General features: G+C 34.8%; 1 protein-coding gene across 1 annotated transcript; it reads left to right on the top strand.

The window, feature by feature from the left end:
* Nucleotides 1–113: 113 nt before the first annotated feature.
* Nucleotides 114–18,686, top strand: LOC144447187 (thyroid receptor-interacting protein 11-like). The gene is made up of 20 exons (XM_078137094.1): nt 114–219; nt 1,641–1,717; nt 2,288–2,398; nt 2,884–3,138; nt 3,560–3,634; nt 4,585–5,167; nt 5,374–5,477; nt 6,370–6,504; nt 7,767–8,525; nt 9,015–9,137; nt 9,368–10,456; nt 10,655–13,348; nt 13,740–13,927; nt 14,146–14,309; nt 14,698–14,801; nt 15,020–15,119; nt 15,472–15,553; nt 16,056–16,170; nt 16,844–16,939; nt 17,410–18,686. Exons 1-20 carry the CDS (start codon nt 114–116, stop codon nt 17,752–17,754), a joined length of 7,305 nt encoding a protein of 2,434 aa, XP_077993220.1. The 3' UTR covers nt 17,755–18,686.
* The last annotated feature ends 794 nt before the right edge of the window (nt 18,687–19,480 follow it).

Here is a 19,480-nt window from a genome sequence, read left to right as displayed (position 1 = left end):
AGTGTGAATTGATATCACAGTTGTTTCCAAAAAGTTTCGTAATATTTCAATGTAAATTGTAGTCGAGTGAAATATTTTGAAGTTTGTTAGTCAGGTGTCTTGCAGTCTAAGGAATGGCCTGGTTTGGAGACAATTTTCGCGACAATATAAAAAATTTTACCGGTCAGCTGTCGGACTATGCCAAAGATGTGCTCACCGAGGGCACAGAAGAAGTTAGTGGTGAGTAAATCGGTTATAGTTTTAATTGAAATCGGGGTAATGGGAACCCATTCTGTATTGTTTAATGCAGAGAATTATGGTTTATTGAATAAGGAGCGAACTGCATACTGGATTTTGTAGTCAAATTCATGTGTTACGCCCTATAATACTGTACAGGTCTAGAGGCTAGATGTTGAAGTCGACATGCAGGCAGAGGAGCAAACTCGACTTGTGATACAAATTGTATGCGTGGTGGGTAGATGAATGCCTCCAACTTCCGTTCTGGTTTGTCATATTTTTCTAAAAGATTCACTCGTGAGGTTTTAGTTTTAAGAGAGAGACATTGATTGCAAACAAACGTGTATTGACGTGCTTGTAAGTTATTTGAAATCCAAAAATAACTTCCAAGATCAACAACAGAACAACAATAATATATACACAGATTATTTGTGTAATTTGCAATATATAATTATAATTTTATATATTGAGTTGAATGACTCCACAATGCTAGTATTTGCAAAATTGTCTGATAAGGTATGTAGATGATTGGAAGTGCTAGTATCCCTTGTGAAAATTTCAAATTTACTGTCTCTCTCTCTCTGTCTATGGTAGTGGTTAAATATAAAGATGTTGCTGAAACTTAGGTGATCATATAGAGGTATCTATATAATAAGTCTTGTGATAAGACCTCTCTGATCTGCACTGCGTAGCTGAAAAAAGCAGAGGATGACAGTACCCCTGGTGTATAGCCCATGACAGTGCCTTTGACACTATGTGACCTGTGGTTACTTTTACATGTAACAGAATTGCCCAAGGATCTAGCAGTTAAGACCTTGTCTGATTTATAATTATATTAGCATGCTCAACTGAAAAAAAAATCATATCATTTCATATAGAATTTACCAGAAGATTATACCAGTAGAATACAGTATCCCACACGTCACTATATTAACTAAGCCTGTAAATGTTGGAACTTTAGTGACTAACTACTAAGGCAGCCATGTCAATATATACACAGTTCAGCATCTGTAGCACAGTCCTGTGGAGAATATCTAGTACAGTACACGTATACCAATTGATATACTTGGATTTCTCATGTGATGACATGAGTTCAGTAAGCTGTGGTTACTTGTGAAAGTATAAACTCATATTTGAAAATGGCTCAGTAGCATTCCCCATAAAACCCTCTTCAGTTAAGTCCATGTAAAAGATAATGGCCACAGGCAGGAGTTGGGTTTAGAGCACATTGTTGTCTGATATGATAAGGAATTCAAATGTTTATGCTGAATAATGTATAACTGAAGGAAAGTTTTATGAATCTCAAACCTTGGTTTCACAATTAACAAACCCAATTATGTAGGTCAATGATTTGTACCATTGTTGACTTACCTCAGAGATATGTAATAGTTATATTTAGTTGTGTATTTTTCTCTTCATTGTAGATCACCCAACAGAGTTAAAGATGGCACACAGGAAAATTTGGGATTTGGAAGCTCAGATAGTAGCCCACAAAACAGAGGTAAAGTAATCATGAAATGACAAACATTTGAATAGTAGATCATCATTTATTGTTTCCAGCCATGAATTGACAAAATGGATCTGTATACACTGTAAATGTAATTGAGAATACTTTGAAAGACAATAGTCTTTTTTGATAATTAGTGGTCTGAATCATTCCTAAATGTAATGTCAAATTGCAGGAATAACTCATCAACACTATTTTAGCCATATGAATTATTGTATTGTTTAATGAAAATAAATCCATTTCTTAAGCGGCAGATAATCCATTATTATGACTGAATAACATGTATCAAAACATTAGATTTCATCTAAAGGCTAGATAAAAAATTTGTGGATTGCATTTAGACACGTATGTTCTGTCACATAATTAGTAGCTGACAATGTTTTTGGCATGGGTTAAATCTACCAGCATTCCCCAGGTATTTTACTGGGTTCCCCACCAAAATTATATATACATGGAAATGTGTGCAAGTTTTGTCTGATTTCCCTCCTCTGTAACTGAGGTTCCCAAACCTTAGCAGAAACACTGAGTGTGTTTAATACTGACATCTGTGATGGTTCCCTGTAGGTGGATAGACTGAAGTCATTGAATACAGAATTAGAAGAGAAAGCAGAGTCTTCTGAGCTTCAAATCAACAGCATATCCAGCCAGTACAGATCAATGATACAGCAAAAAGAGGTGAGTAGATATTACTATATGTATTAGAAGATCATTTCCACACTATCACAAATCATTTTGTCTTCTTATCTACTTGTAGTTCAAGTAAGGGTGTGTACAATGAAGGTGTCTGTATATGTCTAGTTGGGTAAAACAATAAAATACATGGTTATGAAGACTTGGCTAACAATTTTATGCTCAGTGAATTTTCAAACAAATGGAAGATGTCCCAACCAAGGAAATTAAGTGATTCATCGATTCAAGTTAAAACACAAAGAAACCTGTATTTATTAATTATGTGTATCATAACACTTGTACTTCAGTCACTGCTGCTAACATTCACTTAGATAAATGTATTCACAGTCATTAGCTTTTGGTGTGTCTTTTACACTACTGTCTTACAAATGACAAAATTTTACAAAAATGGTCACATGCACGTATGACACAGCATACACTTCCATTCTCTGTCAATCTGAATTTCTTTATTTTCACTCATCCTCATGCAGGATGAGATCAAAGAACTAAAACAGCAACAGCATGCAATGCAAGATTTCCATGACAACATGATGAAGGCTGCCCCTCTATCTACAAGCACATCCACATCTATGCTAACACCTTCCAATATATCGACCGATGACCAGGACTTTGGAGATGTCATATCATCACAGTTTGAAATCAATAGACTAAGTCATGAATTGAGACGGGTACAGGCAGAATGTGATAGACTGAAACAACAGGCACACATAGTTGTGGATCAACAGGTATACCAAAACAAACTCATCTGATGATCATTTATGCAACATTATCTGACATGACATGACATGCTATTCATGAATGAAAGAACAGTTGCACAATGGTTTCAAAAGGTTTTGGTTGTTTTGATAAGTAGAATTGAAATCACATGTAACTTTAAACTCTCATATACTACTACTAGCATGTGCTGGCAAGACAACACTCACCATCAAGTATGCACCATTATCAATGTGAATGATATATTAGTGTTGCCTACTTCTCAATAACGATTCCTTCCACATACTAAAAAACAGTAACAAACACACATGCAAAAATAAACACTCATTGCTGTGTGACATAATAATATTGTTCACAAATCACATTGTGTATATATTATAAGACATACAGACAGTAATTATCTCTCCTGCATATTGTTATAACTGTCCTCAGACAACATTCCAGATGGGCGGTGAAGATATTGATGTTGGCAATAGTGAGTCAAGTGAATTAAGAAAGCAAATTAAGGTAAGTGTGCTGTTTTGGACTATTTTCTTTCATGTTGACCCCCAAATAACATAATATGTTATCAATGTTCCTTGCAGACCCATTGACCCTATCTAAAGTCCATAAGATAGAATTGTTTTTCTACCAGTTAACACCAATTACAAGAATAACATGATTTTATTTTGTTGTATTTATTATTGCTTACGCTCACTGTAACAGTCAACTTTGTACTTCCTATTTGTTAGCTATCTATGATCACTGTCAAAGTGACTCAACAGTGCTGCATAAGTGTATAGCACAGCTGTAAGGATAGATGTGTTATTTGTAAACAACACACTCCAGAAATAGAGGATATCTTAGTTTCCAAAACGTTGTTGAATTAGTCAAAATAACTTGTATTGGTGGAGAACATGTCAGCCAGTATGTAACCTCAGTTATTTAACTTGTAAGGTATATGGATCAGAGATTTAAATGTTGCACAGTAAAGATGAAATAATAAGTCGACAAAGCTTGATCCAGGCAACACACTAATTTTTTGCTATAAGGCCATAGGGTTATTACAGGTGAATGTCAGAGCATGTGAAACTGAGAAAATTCCTGAAGGGAACGTAAAATTCCTATAGGCAAGTTGTAATATCACCTTTTCTTCAGTGGAAGAATACGGTAGTACAAATTTCAGTGCAATTGCACAAAATGTGCAAACTTTTACACATTGTGGTTACACTATTTTAAGCAAACCATTCCCCCTTCCAATACAGTGACGTATCAATAGACGTTTCACATTTTGTGCCTCTGATGAGATTGAAAATGTACAGTGTTTCAATAATGATCTTTGAACTACCATGGTAGCTTGTGTGACTGATTTAGTAAACTTCCCTCATGTATTGTTTAAATATTTTTTTAAATAGCAAAGGCACTTTAGAAAATGAATAAACTTAAACTTAAACTTAAACTTATTGTTCTTCCCAAAGGACCTGGAAAAGAGGCTTGTTAATGAAATTGATGAACACCAACATGAATTATCCACATTACAAGATGTGCACTCTCAAAAGTTATCACTACACAATAGGAGACACAAACAAGATATTGAAGACTATCAGATGAGAATAGAAGAACTTGAAAGTCAAATCTACTCTGGGGATGAAGCTAATGAACCTCCAGAAAGTCCAAGGAGATGTTTTGAGGAGCTTAGAAAACTTAGGAATGAGAAGAATGAATTGGAAAACAAGTTACAGCAAGTAGAGAGAAGGGTATCTCAGCTAGACAAAGTCAACCAAAAACTGAAAAAGGATGTTGAAAGTGCTCAGAAAGCTAAAAAGGGAAAAGAGGATGAGGTACAAGACCTGAAGAGAGAAAACCATGAATTACTTCAGGATGGTGAGAATTTGAAACAAAACCAGCAGAAATTGATGAAGGAATTTGAAAATCTGCTTGAAGAGCATAAAATGTTGACAAGTCAGCTGGAAGAGACAAATCATATGGTACAAGAACAGGCTGTAGAGTTGGAACAGAGTAGAAATACTAATGTTATGTCACTACAGGAGGAACTTGAAAGTAAGTACACCATCAGATATTTTTACATGGCATTTTGATTATATGTGTGTTACAATGTACATGTAAGGTCTCAAGATGTCTTTCTGTTACAGAAAAGTCTTTCTTGGCATTCTACTGAAAAATAACAAAAATGCATGATCAGATATTCATTAACGTAAACTCAGTTATTCAGGGCTCATCACTAAATCTGTCACTTCTTGTTGCAGAAGCTCAAGCTGATTTGAGAGAAGCCAATGAAGAGAATGAACAGGTCAGGATAGAGTTACACTCCACTAAACAACGACTCTTACTCCAGTTGGATGATAATCACGTACAGTCTTGTCTTTTCTATTTCTTATCTTGTAATATTGTGCTTTGCCAGTCAGTTCCGGAGGCATTTTGAAGTGTAATGCTTGACTGTGACTAAAAAATCTACTAGTATTCAGTAATTTTCCTTCATTTTTCCACTAATAATAACATCAGCTATTAACACCCAGTGACTGTTATCATGCAAGATGTTTGATTGTTTGTCTTTTCTGCAAATTAATTTCAGATAATCATAGTTTTGCACAGTATGAAATCTTATGTTTAAACTGATATAGACACTATATTGACAGTTATGATTATTATGACCATAGTCATACTAATCATAAATCAATAGTACAAATTATTATAATTATTGTTATAAATTAGTGGTTTCTGCAATCAACTTTTCATGTAAAGCTTGAATATTTCCCAAGTCATGTAAGTATTGCGAAAAAAGGGTAGGTCTGAAGGTACTGTAATGCATGACACAATGTCTAAAGTGAAATGCATGTATGCATGACTGGTTTAGGTGTGCAGTCTTGAGTTGAACTGACTGGTTGCTGGACTTACGAATGCTGAACAAAGAATGAACCTATTTATTGTAGTTTACCTCAACCCTTTCACCCTATCACATCTATATTTTGGTGTTTCCCTTTGGAGGGTCGGTACATTTTAAAGAGTATATGGGTGATTGGGGTGATGTATAAGAGTGGCAATAATTTTCACCATTTGCTATGGACATGGGCACTTTACAAAACATTGGATGTTAATCCCCCATTCTAATGTATAACCCCTGTAATACATTTTGGTCAATCCAATCTTTGTTGGCAACCCCTGCATGAGTAGCAAGTACCTTAGATATGAGGCCCATTTATCTGTATTGAAATCAGATATCTTTAAATCTCAATGTAACACAGGCCCATGCTTGTGAAATGATACAGGAATTTGAAGAAGCCCGAAAGGTGTTTGCATCAGGGGCCAAACAACAATCAGCCAAACTTTTTCATGAAAAACAAGAACTTGTTAACCAGATGATAGAAATAAGAGAACAGGTAGGTTGACCCCAATATTTTGTAACTGCCCATGTTCTAAGCACAATATTGCCAGACAAATGTCATCTTTTTTGCTTAAAGTCCATGAATGGGTTTCTCAGGTGTGTGATGTGTTGGTGCCAAGGTAGTCTGTAATAACTACATTTTACATGGAGGTTGTCAGTTTGTCATATAGCTGACAAACAACAGTGTTGTCACTAAATGAGTCTCAAAATAACTGTGCCTGGCTGGCTGGCTGTCAATTTATGTGTATACATTATATATGGAGTCTTTGTATACTCATAAATTCATCAAAAGGTAATAGAATGACCAGTATACAAATAGGTAGAGAAGTTCAGAGAAATGGTTAAAAAAATCAGTCCTAGAATGATTATGTGGTAACATGGGCATTTTATTGATGGACACAACATGGCTTGAAATGTTATCAGGGAGATACATTAGGTAAAAGTATTGCAATGTTGAAAATACAATGATATTATAAATTGCTGAAGTGCTGTATTTGATTCAATATGCACCTAAGGGTAAAAATCAGATGACAACAATAATAAACTTAAAAAAATTCATTTAAGATTAAAGCACTCATAGAATTTATGGTTTCTGAAAGTGTGTAGAAAATTGTGGTAAAAGTGTTTTCAAAAAAGCGCCACAGGAAAATTTGTAGGTGTAATTTTAGCAATATGGTTTGACAACATCAAAATATGTGAATAACATACAGTGATTCTAAAATTACCATGACAAACATACTGGATATGTTGCACATGTGCATTAGTAACTCATTGCCAAAAAAAAGAAAACCTTTACATATTTTGTAAAAAGAGGTGCAATACATGTACTAGATGATAGATGAATTATAAAATAAACACCCTAAAAACTGTTTTAGAAGTTAGCTTTTATGGAACAGATATGTTTGTGATTCATAGCATGCAAATGTTGGACTGATCAGAAATATTAAGCAAAGGGGAATAAGTGTTATGTTTACCTCAAGTAGTTAATGCAGTAGTAAGTAAAAGTATGATACGTTTTGAAATGACTGTCATGAGAAATATTAATTTACCTTCAGATACAAAGCAGTAAGAAGTCTATTGTCTACAGTTGTCATTATTCAGTACAGTGTAGAGTTGAAAGCATTATGAGAAACCCATAAATGGTCTATTTTTTTCCTTTGGCAAGTCAAGTAAGGTGAATAGAAGAATAACTGGGAGTTTAATATTTGATTGCACCCACACTGAAAAGCTAAGTGTAAGTTTTCTCCTTTGATGTAGATGTCTGGTACCAAAATGGCTGTTGCCTCTTTGGAAGCTGTTCATGAACAAGTGAAAGATCAGACGGAGGATATTGTCACCAACATTGGAAGTAGTGAGCATCAAGAACTTACTGGTGAAATTATGAATTCCCTAGAAAGTGAGAATAATCTCTTGAAGGAACAGGTCAATAAATTAGAAAGCCTTGTCAAAGAATTAGAGTGTTCCAACTCAAGTCTGAAAGATGATAAATTGAGCTGTGAGGGCATGATATCCAAACTGAAGTCTCAGTTAGATAAGAGTGGTGTTGCTCTCAGTGATTCTGATAGAACATTGGAGTGTTCAGGTGACAGTGAGACGGAGAGTATGGCAAGGGCAGTAAATGTTGAAACCAGTAGCACAAAAACTGATGATTTACTTGCTGAGGCCAACAGATTACCACAGGGAGACTACCACAATGACACGGTTTCAGATCAAAACTACCAAGCTGATAGGTCTGACTTCAGTTCAGAAAGTGATCGAACCAGACAAAGTGGTGGCTATACAGATAATTCTACTGTCACTAGTTTTGATGGAGAATTTGATGATTCAGCGATATTTGCAGAACTTAAAGTCAAGCACCCTGAAGCTGCTGATGTTCTCAAGTCACAGCTTGAACATTTTGAAATGGTGAAAGCAGATTTTGATATGGAGAAACAGGCACTGGAAGATGTCTTAATGAACATGAGAAGCCAGTTAAAAGAGAAAGAACGGACCATCCAAAACTTAACTGCTCAGAAGGCAAGTTCTGACCTCAATTTGTTATAAAGATAACTTTTTTTCATGAAACTACAAACATTGGTTAATATGTACCATAAAGTACTATCAAGACTTGCATATTATTAAAAATATATAAAATGCATGAACTTGAAGTTTGATTATATAACAGCAACAAGTTTCTAATGTGTATATACCAATATGATTTAATATATCCCCATGAAATGATACATAATATAACACAGATTCCACATTATAAATGATCAAACATATTTATCATGGTGATGTCTGCAATGCTACTATTTTACATCCTGTCAAATACTTTTTAAAAAAAACCCATACATGTCATATTTTGATAATTATGTGATATGGTGATGATACTCGAAGAAAGCTAATCAGAATGTTATAGAAAATGAAGTTTGTTTAAGTTGTGTAGATTCCCTTCACTTAACCTTTTACCCTTTTGGATATAGTAAAGATATGTTGATGTTGATATTTATTCATGTACTGTAGGCCTTACTTGAAATGGACAGACAGAAACCAAGTGATAGCGGGAACTTACAGGAACAAATACAAATGCTAGAGAACACTGTTATTCAATGTGAGAAAGAGAAGGAGGAACTAATTTTGGAAAAGGTTTGTTCTTGTACCAAATTTTAGCATTCACCAACATGAATTTGTTTTGAGTTAGATTATCATAACATGTAGCATACAAATCGAGCAGAACACACACATACTACCTGTAAACTCTGAAAGATGTTCAGTAGTTCTGGTTGATACGTTTTGTACATTTATGAAATGCCATGTACATGTATTATTTATTTCAAAGAAATATACCAATTCTGTTTTCTTGTTTCCTTTACTAGGATGACATTGCTGGTCATTATAAAGAGGCATTAGAAAAACTGAAAGAAAACGAGAAGATGTACCTAGACAACAAAAGTTTGAAAGAAGAGTTGAATGAAATTGAAGAAAAGCAGCTACAGACAACTGCTGAAATTGCAAGTACTCATGAAAAGCTTGCAATGATGAATGCTATGCATGTACATGAAATGGAAGAAATTAGTGAAAAATTGAGAGGTGTTATCAAAGAAAGAAATAGTGTAATGCAAGATTTGGATGCTGTAAAGAACAAGCTCAATGACAAGGAACAAGAAGTAAAGGAGCAGAATAATTCCAAGGCTGAGTTGACTGAGAAATTACAGTCAATTCAAGATGATCTAGAGAGGTCAAAGCAGATGGAAAATGAGAAATTACAACAAACAGCTGCTCCGGACACTTCTGACTTGATACAGCAAGTACGAACACTTGAAAATGAATTGAGCTCAGCAAGGGTAGAGATACAGACACATGATGACATTAAAAAGAAAATGACAACAGAGTTTCTTGAGCTGAAGAATGCCATTGAGGATAATCTTATAACTATAAATGAGAAAGATGAACTACTGAATGAACTGAATGATCAGCTGGAAGCTATGGAGACAAGAATGGTCAGAATGGCCAGTGAACAGGAAACTACATCAGGAGAGAAGGAAGATATTGTGGATCAGTTTTCCCAGCAAGTCAAAGACATGGAACAGTCAATTAGTGAGATGCAGGATCAAGTAGTAAGAGTGACCAAGGAAAATGACTTCCTCACTGCGGAGCTGAAACTGAGTGAGACCAGACTAAGAGAACAGGAAAAAGAATACGAAGAAACCATCAAAGACCTTCAAACAAGTCAAGAGAAAAATGTGCAGTCAGAGTATAAAACTGTGGTAAAAAGGAATGAAGAACAGAAGTCTGAACTTGCTGAATTAAAAGCTAGGTGTGAAGATCTAGAGCTAGATGCAAGGCATGCCAAAGATGCTCTTAATTCAGCATCTGAAAATCAACAGCAGCTTACTGAAATGTTAAAAGATAAAGATCAGGATATCAAGACGCTAGCAGAAGAGAATGCCTATTATCAAAAATGTGTTGAAGATGGTAAAGAAAAGCTACAGCAGATGGAAGAACTGTTAAAGAAGAAGGTTAATGAAACTGAAGCAGAGTTAAACCAGTATAAAGAGAGAAATGATGCTTTGAGTGAGGAAATTAAAATGTTGAAGGAAGAAATGGCATCTGAAAGCCCAGAGACAAGTGCACTGTTAGAAGAGAGTGCCTACTATCAAAAGTGTGTTGAAGATAACAAAGAAAAATTGCAAGAAATGGAAGAGCTGTTAAAGAAATTAAATGATACTGAAGCAGTGTTAACCCAGTATAAAGAGAAGTGTGATACTCTGAGTGAGGAAATACAAACCTTGAAGGAAGAAAAGGAATCTGAAAATGCAGATACAAGAACATTAGAAGTGATGACAGACTTAGAATCTGAAATTAATCAGCTCAAGAACCAGATTGATGGAAAGGAAAAAGAGATAACAGCAAAGAATGATGAGATCCTTAGTTTAAACGACAGGTTGTCAGAGCAGGGCACATGTATAGAGGAACTGAATGAGAAAAATTGGCAACAGTCTCTTAATCTCCAGGAAAACCAAGAGACACTGACACATCAAGAGAACAAGATAGCTGTCTTCCAACAAAAAGCAATTGAAACGGGCAATGAAATCCATCACTTGAAGGAAGAAATTGAGAATCTGAATATCACACTGGACTCCAAGAGTGAAAGTACAATGTCTGTTGTTCAAGACACAGAACTAGTACAGGATAGATATGTCAATGATAGTTTTGGCCTTGATCAGAAAGAAAAATATACACAATTGATCAAAGATAAGGATGAAGAAATGTTAAACTTGAAAGAACAAAATAAATCACTCACAAAATTGTTAGAAGACAATTCACCATCAGAACAAGGAAGCTTATCATCTGTTGACATGGACAAATTAGAACTACGAATGAAGACTGTTGAAGCAGAAAGGAACCAAATGATGAGTGTTCTGAACGAAAAAACGAGAGAATGTAGCAATCTCAAGAATGAAGTACATCGATTAATGAAAGCAGTTTCAGAAGGAAGTGCTGCTCTCAATAAACTACAAGAAGATAATGTTAAACTGAGTCATAAACTTGCAGGTCCAAACAATGACATGCACAAAGAAGCCCTGCAGAAACTGTCAAGGATTATACAAGATAAAGACCTTGAAATAGAATCCATGAGACAGAAGACAGACTCTCTGATGGCTGTTCTACAGCAGATGAATCCAGGTGATAGTCCCAATGTTGACAGTCTCTTACATTCCAATGCTGAACTTCAAAAACAGAACACCATCCTTCAAAGTGAGAAAGATCAGTTAATTGTCAGTCTTACTCAGAAGCATCAAGAAAGTATTGGTTACTATGAAGAAGTACAGCGACTACTTGGATTTCTGGCTGCAGAACAGACACAATACAAACAGCTTCAGGGTAAATTTGACCAGGCGATCGCTGATCAGGCTGAAGTTCACATTCATAATCAAATGAATGGAGATGTCATCGATGGAGAAGGAATGGATGAACAAGGACATGAATGGGAAGAAAAACACAACAAGCTTCAACAGGAATACACTAAGCTAAGAGATGACTTGCATGCTATAGAAACTAAGCATGCTAAAATCCAAGAAGAGTACAATCAGCTGCTTGAAACCATTCAGGAAAAAGAAAACACAGTACAAGACATGATGAAAAAACATCAAACAATGCAGGAAGATGTACAAAGGCTAAAAAAGTCAAGGGATGAGTTGCTTTCAAAGGCTGACTCTGTTGAGATGGAGAAATCTGCAAAGGAGCATCTACAACAGCTAGTTCAGGAGAGAGAAACTACAATCAGTCATCTACAGGAAGAAAATGAAAGACTTATAGGACAGGTAGACATGAACTTGAAAGTTGAAAGAGAGGCATTACAAGGTAGTGCTGAAACAGCTATGGTCAATGACAGGGTGATGGAAAGTAAAGAAGCTGAAATCAAATCACTGCGAAAACAAAATGAATTCCAGGCAAAGAGTTTGCATGACAAAGATGAAGGAATTAAAAAGTATACAGCAGAAAATGCTTCATTAAAACAAACTATTTCACAATGTAATAGGAATCTGAAAGAAAAGGACAATGCCCTGAGGAACACTTTGGAAGACTTAAATGATAAAAAGAAAACTTTGCAAAATAAGTTGGAGGAAATGAAAGATAAAGACAATGTTATTAAAACCAAATCTGATGAAATTAGTTCTCTTAAGCATCAGGTTGATTTACAAAATAAACAAATTCAAGAGAAAGATAGCATTATCAAAGATCGGACAGGAGAAATAGCTTCTTTGAAGCAGCAAGCTGAAACTTATCAAAAACATGGACATGCCAGTGATGAGTTGGTGAAAAATAACCAACAAGAAATTTTAACTCTGAAACAGAATGTTGAAAGACAGAATAAACTTATACAGGACAGAGACATTGCTCTGCAAAGTAAAGTTGATGAAATGAATAGGACAGTTGAACAAATACGTGTAAAAGAAAGGGAGAATAACACTCTGAAACAACAAAATGAAAGTTGGCTCCTTAAAGTAAGGGGAATGGAAAGTGAAATACGTGCATTGAAACAGAAAGAGCAACAATATGAGCACAGTGTGCAGCAACGAGGACTTGAGGCACAAAAACTTCAAGAAACTTTGAACAGATTGTCGTCAATTATCCAAGAAAAGGATTTTGAAATTGATGCCTTGAGGGAAAGGTCAGAGACATTAACTAGACTGGTGCAGGAAAAAGATCAAGGTAACCAGGGTGAAGTTGAGAGGATGATGAAGGAATCTACAGCAATGCAGCAACAAGCTTTAATGTTTCAACATGAAAGGGACCAAGCCATTCTGGCATACAATCAGCGGTATACTGAATTTGAATCTTTGCAGCAAGAGGTAAGATAAAGTTGTAATATCAGAATTTGTCCATGCCTTTGCTCATTCTCTGAAGTGACAGAAACCATAACAAAATTTATCATCAGGTGTTTTTGTGAAATCATCACTAGCAGGGTGTATTCATCTCCCTCAAATATGAGTAGATATGGTTGGTTTGTTAAAAAGAAAGGGCTGCATTTCAAACATTATTACTGCCATTAATCTTCAAGAAATACCAACTAAGCCTGTCATTCATAAAAAAAGTATACCGGTCCTGTTTTGGGTGTATCTTTGTATCTTTATGCATTGCATCACTATTTACTTGTATATAGATATTGCAAGCAAATCTATATCAATGTGGTCGATATTAATAAGCTACATCATAACATAAGGTTTATTTCTTTCTTTGAAGGTGACCACCTTGAGAGAGAAAGAACAAAGACGAGGAAAGGAGTTGGACAGACTAAGACAACATCTGCTGGAAGTGGAGGAAGGTTACACAAAAGAAGCACTCCTAGCTGAAGATAGGGAAAAAGAACTAAGGAATAAACTGGCTGTTGCAGAAGAGAAAGCCTATAACAATGCAGTCCATAGTGCAAGGTACATTGTTTGTGGTAATCAGATGTGAAGTTCAGTGATTGTGATTAAATGAGAAAGATGAAACTTAGAAAGGACAATTGTTTATAAAGTAAAACAGTAATAGATAATACAATAATAATGATAATAATACACATAGACATCAACATTGAGCAACTGGTGTACATTATATATTGCAGGTTTATCTTCATGATCTTTTAATCATTCCATTTTACTTATAGTCAACAAGTAAATAAACAAGTGGAAAGTTTACAAGAAGAGCTGCATGCCATAGCTTCACAGAGAGACCAAGCTGTATTGCAAGTAGCCGCTGCACAAGAACAGACCCAACAGTATGCAGCATCATTGGCCAATCTTCAATCAGTTTTGGAACAGTTCCAGCAAGGTTTGTGAATTGTTGGCTTTGTTTGAACTAGTCTAGTCAAGATTCCCACCTTGATCTGATTATTTAGTGATAACTACCTTCACCATGATTGAAAACTAAAGAAAAAAAAAATCAAAATCATCTCTTGTTATCTTACAAATTGAACCTTGCATAAAATCCTAGATCGACACTTTCCTTACATCTCTCTTCCAAATTATCATTCAATTGTTTAACATACTAAATCTCTCGGAAGAGATTGAAATTAAAGTTGAAGATAGTCACCCATGAGATAAGAGTATACATACAGATACACATAAGTCAAATGGAAAATTTCTGAGTTTAGACAGTTTCTGTGGAAACACATCATCTTACCAGGTATTTATTTCAATATATACTTTGTTTTTGACAGAGAGTCAAGCTATGTATGCTACTGAGATGGAAAGGTATCAACGTGATGCCCAAACAAGTAAACAAAGAGTTGACCAGTATCAACAACAGAATGCTGACTTGCAGGTAAGTCAGTGGTATACTGGTATATAAAGTGAATAAAATTGTGCCATCTACATTAATCAATTGCCCATACATAATTTGTCTTTTACTATGCAAGTTACTTACAAATTATACTTTGAATCATGTGCACAGGATATTCACATGATTGATTTTAAACATCCTTAATTGTTTTCTTTGTAAAAATCCTTCATGTTTAAAACATTGATTTTGTTTTTGTGCAGGCACGTTTGAATGCTGCCACAGAAGCCTTAGACAGTGCTTCAAGATTAACAGAGCAACTTGACAAGAAAGATGACACAATCAGAAGACTTAAAAATGAAGGTAAAGTACCATTTTGGGTCATACATGTATACTCCAATATTTCATGAAAACATGCTTTGTCCGATAACATTTACTGAAATGACATTGTTTATATATTCTGTTATGTTATTTGAAGATATAGTTTGTTATAGGGCTGTAGAGACCTATTTTCAAACCAATCTGAACATATGATATAGTGTAACTTAGAAAAGAGCTTTAAAGAGTTCAGAAGTACATTGTACATAGACATATTCATTAATATTCTGCATTTTAAGCTTATTTAGCTTCCCACTGTGTCATCTCAAATCATCTCAACAATTCATAGTGAAATATTTGAGGTTAATCCATATTAATTACTCCTTGTTTTGAATAGTGTCCAAGAGAGAGGAAGAGATGCAAACAATTCATACTAAACTAGAACGTTATGAGAACAATGGTGACAGTAAGGTTGACAAGTAAGTGTTTTCAGTACATCTGTTCTTGATTTCAGTGTCCAAAATTGACTTACCCTCATTTCATCTATGGTATATTTACTTTTGGTTTAGTGTCAAATCTTGAGATAGTATAATGTGTAAAGTAAAGGGATGCATCTTTGCTGAATACTCTCACACTCATGCTCCATTCAGCCTCAGTGATTGATAAACATGTCTGCTGTAGTATTGTATCAATTATGCTTCACATACAGGGTAATTGGTATACCACCCTGAAGTTGATATGGTCTCTTGATAATGAAAAAGAACAGCAAACGATCAACTGTCAGCAATAATATTCTCATGTTTCTTTATTTATCATGTCATGGTATCTTCGTTGTAGTCAATATTATTATTGGTATATCAAATGTAGTTTCATGCATTGTTCGCCATAGATCATCAAATAATTCTAATTTCCTATCTTCCAAACTCTGGCAGATCACATTTCCTTATGACATAAATTAATTAATTTCTTCTATTTTATCAGACCTCTTGTGAAAAACTTGCTTGTTGGATACTTTAGTACACCAAAAGGAAAACAGACAGAAGTCCTAAGACTTATCAGCCGTGTACTTAACTTTGACCATGATGAAATGGAAAAAGTGAGTATCTGATATGATAATAATAATAATAATAATAATAATAATAATGGTAGTTTTTAATTTATAGAGTGCTTTCCCACTCTGCTCAAAGCGCTTTACAATTATTACCCCTAGGCTCAGATCTATATCGGCACAATGGCCCTTTATGCTTCCTCAACTCCCTGGTAGCATACAATCCACTGCAGCCTTTATAAGCCCATATGATTAAAGCATTCACATTGCAACCTCTATCCTACCAGGTACCCATTTATACAGCTGGGTGGACTGAGGTACAATCATTGTTCAAATCTTGCCCAAGGACTTAGCAACTCAGAAACAAATGGCAGTGATGGGGCTCGAACCTGCAACCTGCAGATTCCAAGCTGGTCACTCTAACCATTCACCAATCATGACTCCACAATAATGACTGCATATAATGTGCAATTATGTGGACTTTCTAGATACTTTCTGACTTGTAAAGATGTCTATACAACATGCTTGTCACAGATATGAATGCCACCTAACTCATACTTCTTTCAAAGGTTTCAATAAGCACTGGATATCTGAATGGAAATGTGGAATTAAACACTACTAAAAATGTCAAAATCATATCCTAGTAAAAGTATAAATAAATGAATGAAAATTTTGATACCAAGAATTAACATATTTTAATTACTTTTTTTTGATATTTTAGGTTGGTTTGATATCTTCTGGTGGATGGCTTAGAGGATGGCTGACTCTTAGCCCAACTCCACCTTCTTCACCTGTCAGAACCAAACCATTAGACTCGGTAAGACTATATTATCAATAAATGTTGATTTATTTTAAGATAGCAAGGATGAATATTTGAGTAGTAGTACCAGAAGAAGCCATCAAATGTTGTCAGTGTAATAATAATATCAACCTTTCTGTCTATATTTTAAATCTGGCGCTTCAACTACTACTGCTTCTTCTAAGAATGCCAAACGTCTTGTCTACCCATTTAGTAATTAGCAGGCCTGATGGGGTCCTTGTGCAAAGAAGGCTAGGAACGCTGTGCTGTAAGGAGTGCATCAGAATCACTTTGAGAACTTTTGAGATATCAGTTTACCTCTAGACATGAAAAATTAATAGAAATAGGAAATGTTGTTGATGAGGTTGCCAAGACCTAAAATGAAAAACTGTTATCATCAGAATCTTATCATTGACTGATGTCCACAACTCTTATTACATATAATGGTAACACTTCATGAAATGTTTTCTGTATTATGTTCTTTTTAGTCTTTTACTGAGTCATTCGTGAGTTTCCTCAAATTTGAGTCAACACCAAATGCTGTGGTCAAGATGCCTGTTGAGGAGATGACAAAAGAGAAGATACAATCTACCAGGCCATCATTCAATCCATTTACAGCCCCGCCTCTTAGTCCTCACACACCAATGATTGGTGCCAAGCCAGGAGGGGATAGCACTTCTCACATTCTGATGAAACCAGTCGTAGCAACTCTGCCTACGTTTACACCCATGCCAATAGTAGATAGTGGAGACAAAAGTGGCAGTGCTTCCAACTCAGGACAGTCGACACCTGTATCTGGCAGTAATGCCCTGAAAGAAATCTTAAAACAATAGCAATATGCATCACAAACTGAATGACAATTTGCTAGCATCAATGTTGCCAAGCTGGTGCTCTTATCTGTCTACATTTGTCACATTCTTGGGATCTTCTGACTGCTTCACATTTTATACTTTTCAAATAAATTGTAATGGCCTCTACCTTTTATTGTCAATGTGTACAATTCTTACAGGAACTGTTTTTGGTTACATCTCACATATTTTAACTTACTTACCATATATGAAATGAAATAGTATTGGGTATGATTAAAAGATATTTATTAATGGAATATATATATACACTAAAGATTTGAAAGCAGGATGTACATGTAAAGTTCATTCTTATATTTCAAAATCTACCGACCGTTGATATTTTATGTTTTAAAAGAAATGATTATTCTACCTTAGGGTACAGATATGTTGCTTGGAATATGGTTCTATCTGACATCTAAAACTTGTTTGATTTGAAGATCAACTATAGAGATCCCTACATATATTATATTTATTATTATTTTACAATGTCAACAAAACTGCAATTATAACCATCCAGTGATGTGCAATTCAGATTAAGGGATAATCATTCATATTGTTAGCTTTCCAAGCAAAACTTGTCAAATTTCAGTCAGATCTAATTACCTGTAACTTGTTTGTATATAATTTAGATTTCTAGTAAATTCAGAGCTGATCACTTATTACAGTGCATTGGGATATTGAGTTGTGATATCATCATATTAACTTTTTATTTTGACTATTATTTGGTTGACAGGGGACACGTAGCTAAACATTTCAAAGTCATTCTCCATGATCATGTTGTGTCCATTGGGAATCATTTACAAACTTGATGCCATTGTCATTCAAGAAGTGGAATATCTGAAGCTGGATAGCTATAGTCTTCTGTTAAATGTAAAGTCTAGCAAATGTATTCAATGTCTTTATGAAAGGGACTTCAAATAAAGTCAGTTTTAGTAAATAATAAAAGATACATATTTGTCTGTACTGCTTTGTTTGGTCATGAGTTCAGTTTTCGCAGTGTTTTTTGTTTGTTTGGGCATTATATCTTCATTGCTGTTAAACAAAACAAACTACAAGCAAAAACTGGCACTTCATCCATATCTGTCTGCCTGATAAATGAGAAATGCAAAATACTGTTTGTTTTTCTCCTTTTGAAAAAATAGCTGGTATGCTACACTTGTATTAGGTAGTATTGGTCAGACCAACCAAATGCCATCAAGTAACAATGTTAAAATGGTCAATTTGGGAGTCTATGACATTCTTGTACTATACTTTATGCATCCTGTCAAACAGAAGAAAAAAATTATACTGGTGATTTTCTGCTGATAGAGCTTTCATATTTGAAGAAGTTTTGGGGTTTTGTAGTATTATATATGGAGTGAAGGTAAGTTTGTTAGAAACCAAAAGTATTAGTTACTTTATTGGATGACTAGAATGAATTCTTGGAAGAATTCCTCATCTTGCAGTTGCTAGATGCCCTACAGACTGGGAATGGATAGCTGATAATGCAAGACTTCTTTGTATATGTTACATCTAAAAGTAGTACTAAAGTGTGGTTATGCACCTAGCTATGTACATATTGCAAGTAATAAATTGGGAAGTACAATTTGATACTCTTTCTGTGAGCATAGTCAAGACAATCCTATGATAATGAGCAAACTCTTGATATAAAGGTGAAGTACACAAAATCGTGATATTAAAATATTTCAAAAATTAACATGTCTAAATCTAT

Source organism: Glandiceps talaboti, chromosome 2 (assembly GCF_964340395.1).
Source record: "Glandiceps talaboti chromosome 2, keGlaTala1.1, whole genome shotgun sequence".
Lineage (NCBI taxonomy): Eukaryota > Metazoa > Hemichordata > Enteropneusta > Spengelidae > Glandiceps > Glandiceps talaboti.
This window is presented reverse-complemented; position numbering and strand designations above follow the sequence as displayed.

What these genes read in the sequence shown, in the direction of transcription:
- LOC144447187 (XM_078137094.1), top strand. Translation starts at nt 114, where the DNA reads ATGGCCTGGTTTGGAGACAATTTTCGCGACAATATAAAAAATTTTACC. An exon ending in AAAACTTAACTGCTCAGAAG is followed by an intron (nt 8,526 to 9,014) that starts GCAAGTTCTGAC and finishes CATGTACTGTAG; the next exon opens with GCCTTACTTGAAATGGACAG. An exon ending in AACAGAATGCTGACTTGCAG is followed by an intron (nt 14,802 to 15,019) that starts GTAAGTCAGTGG and finishes GTTTTTGTGCAG; the next exon opens with GCACGTTTGAATGCTGCCAC.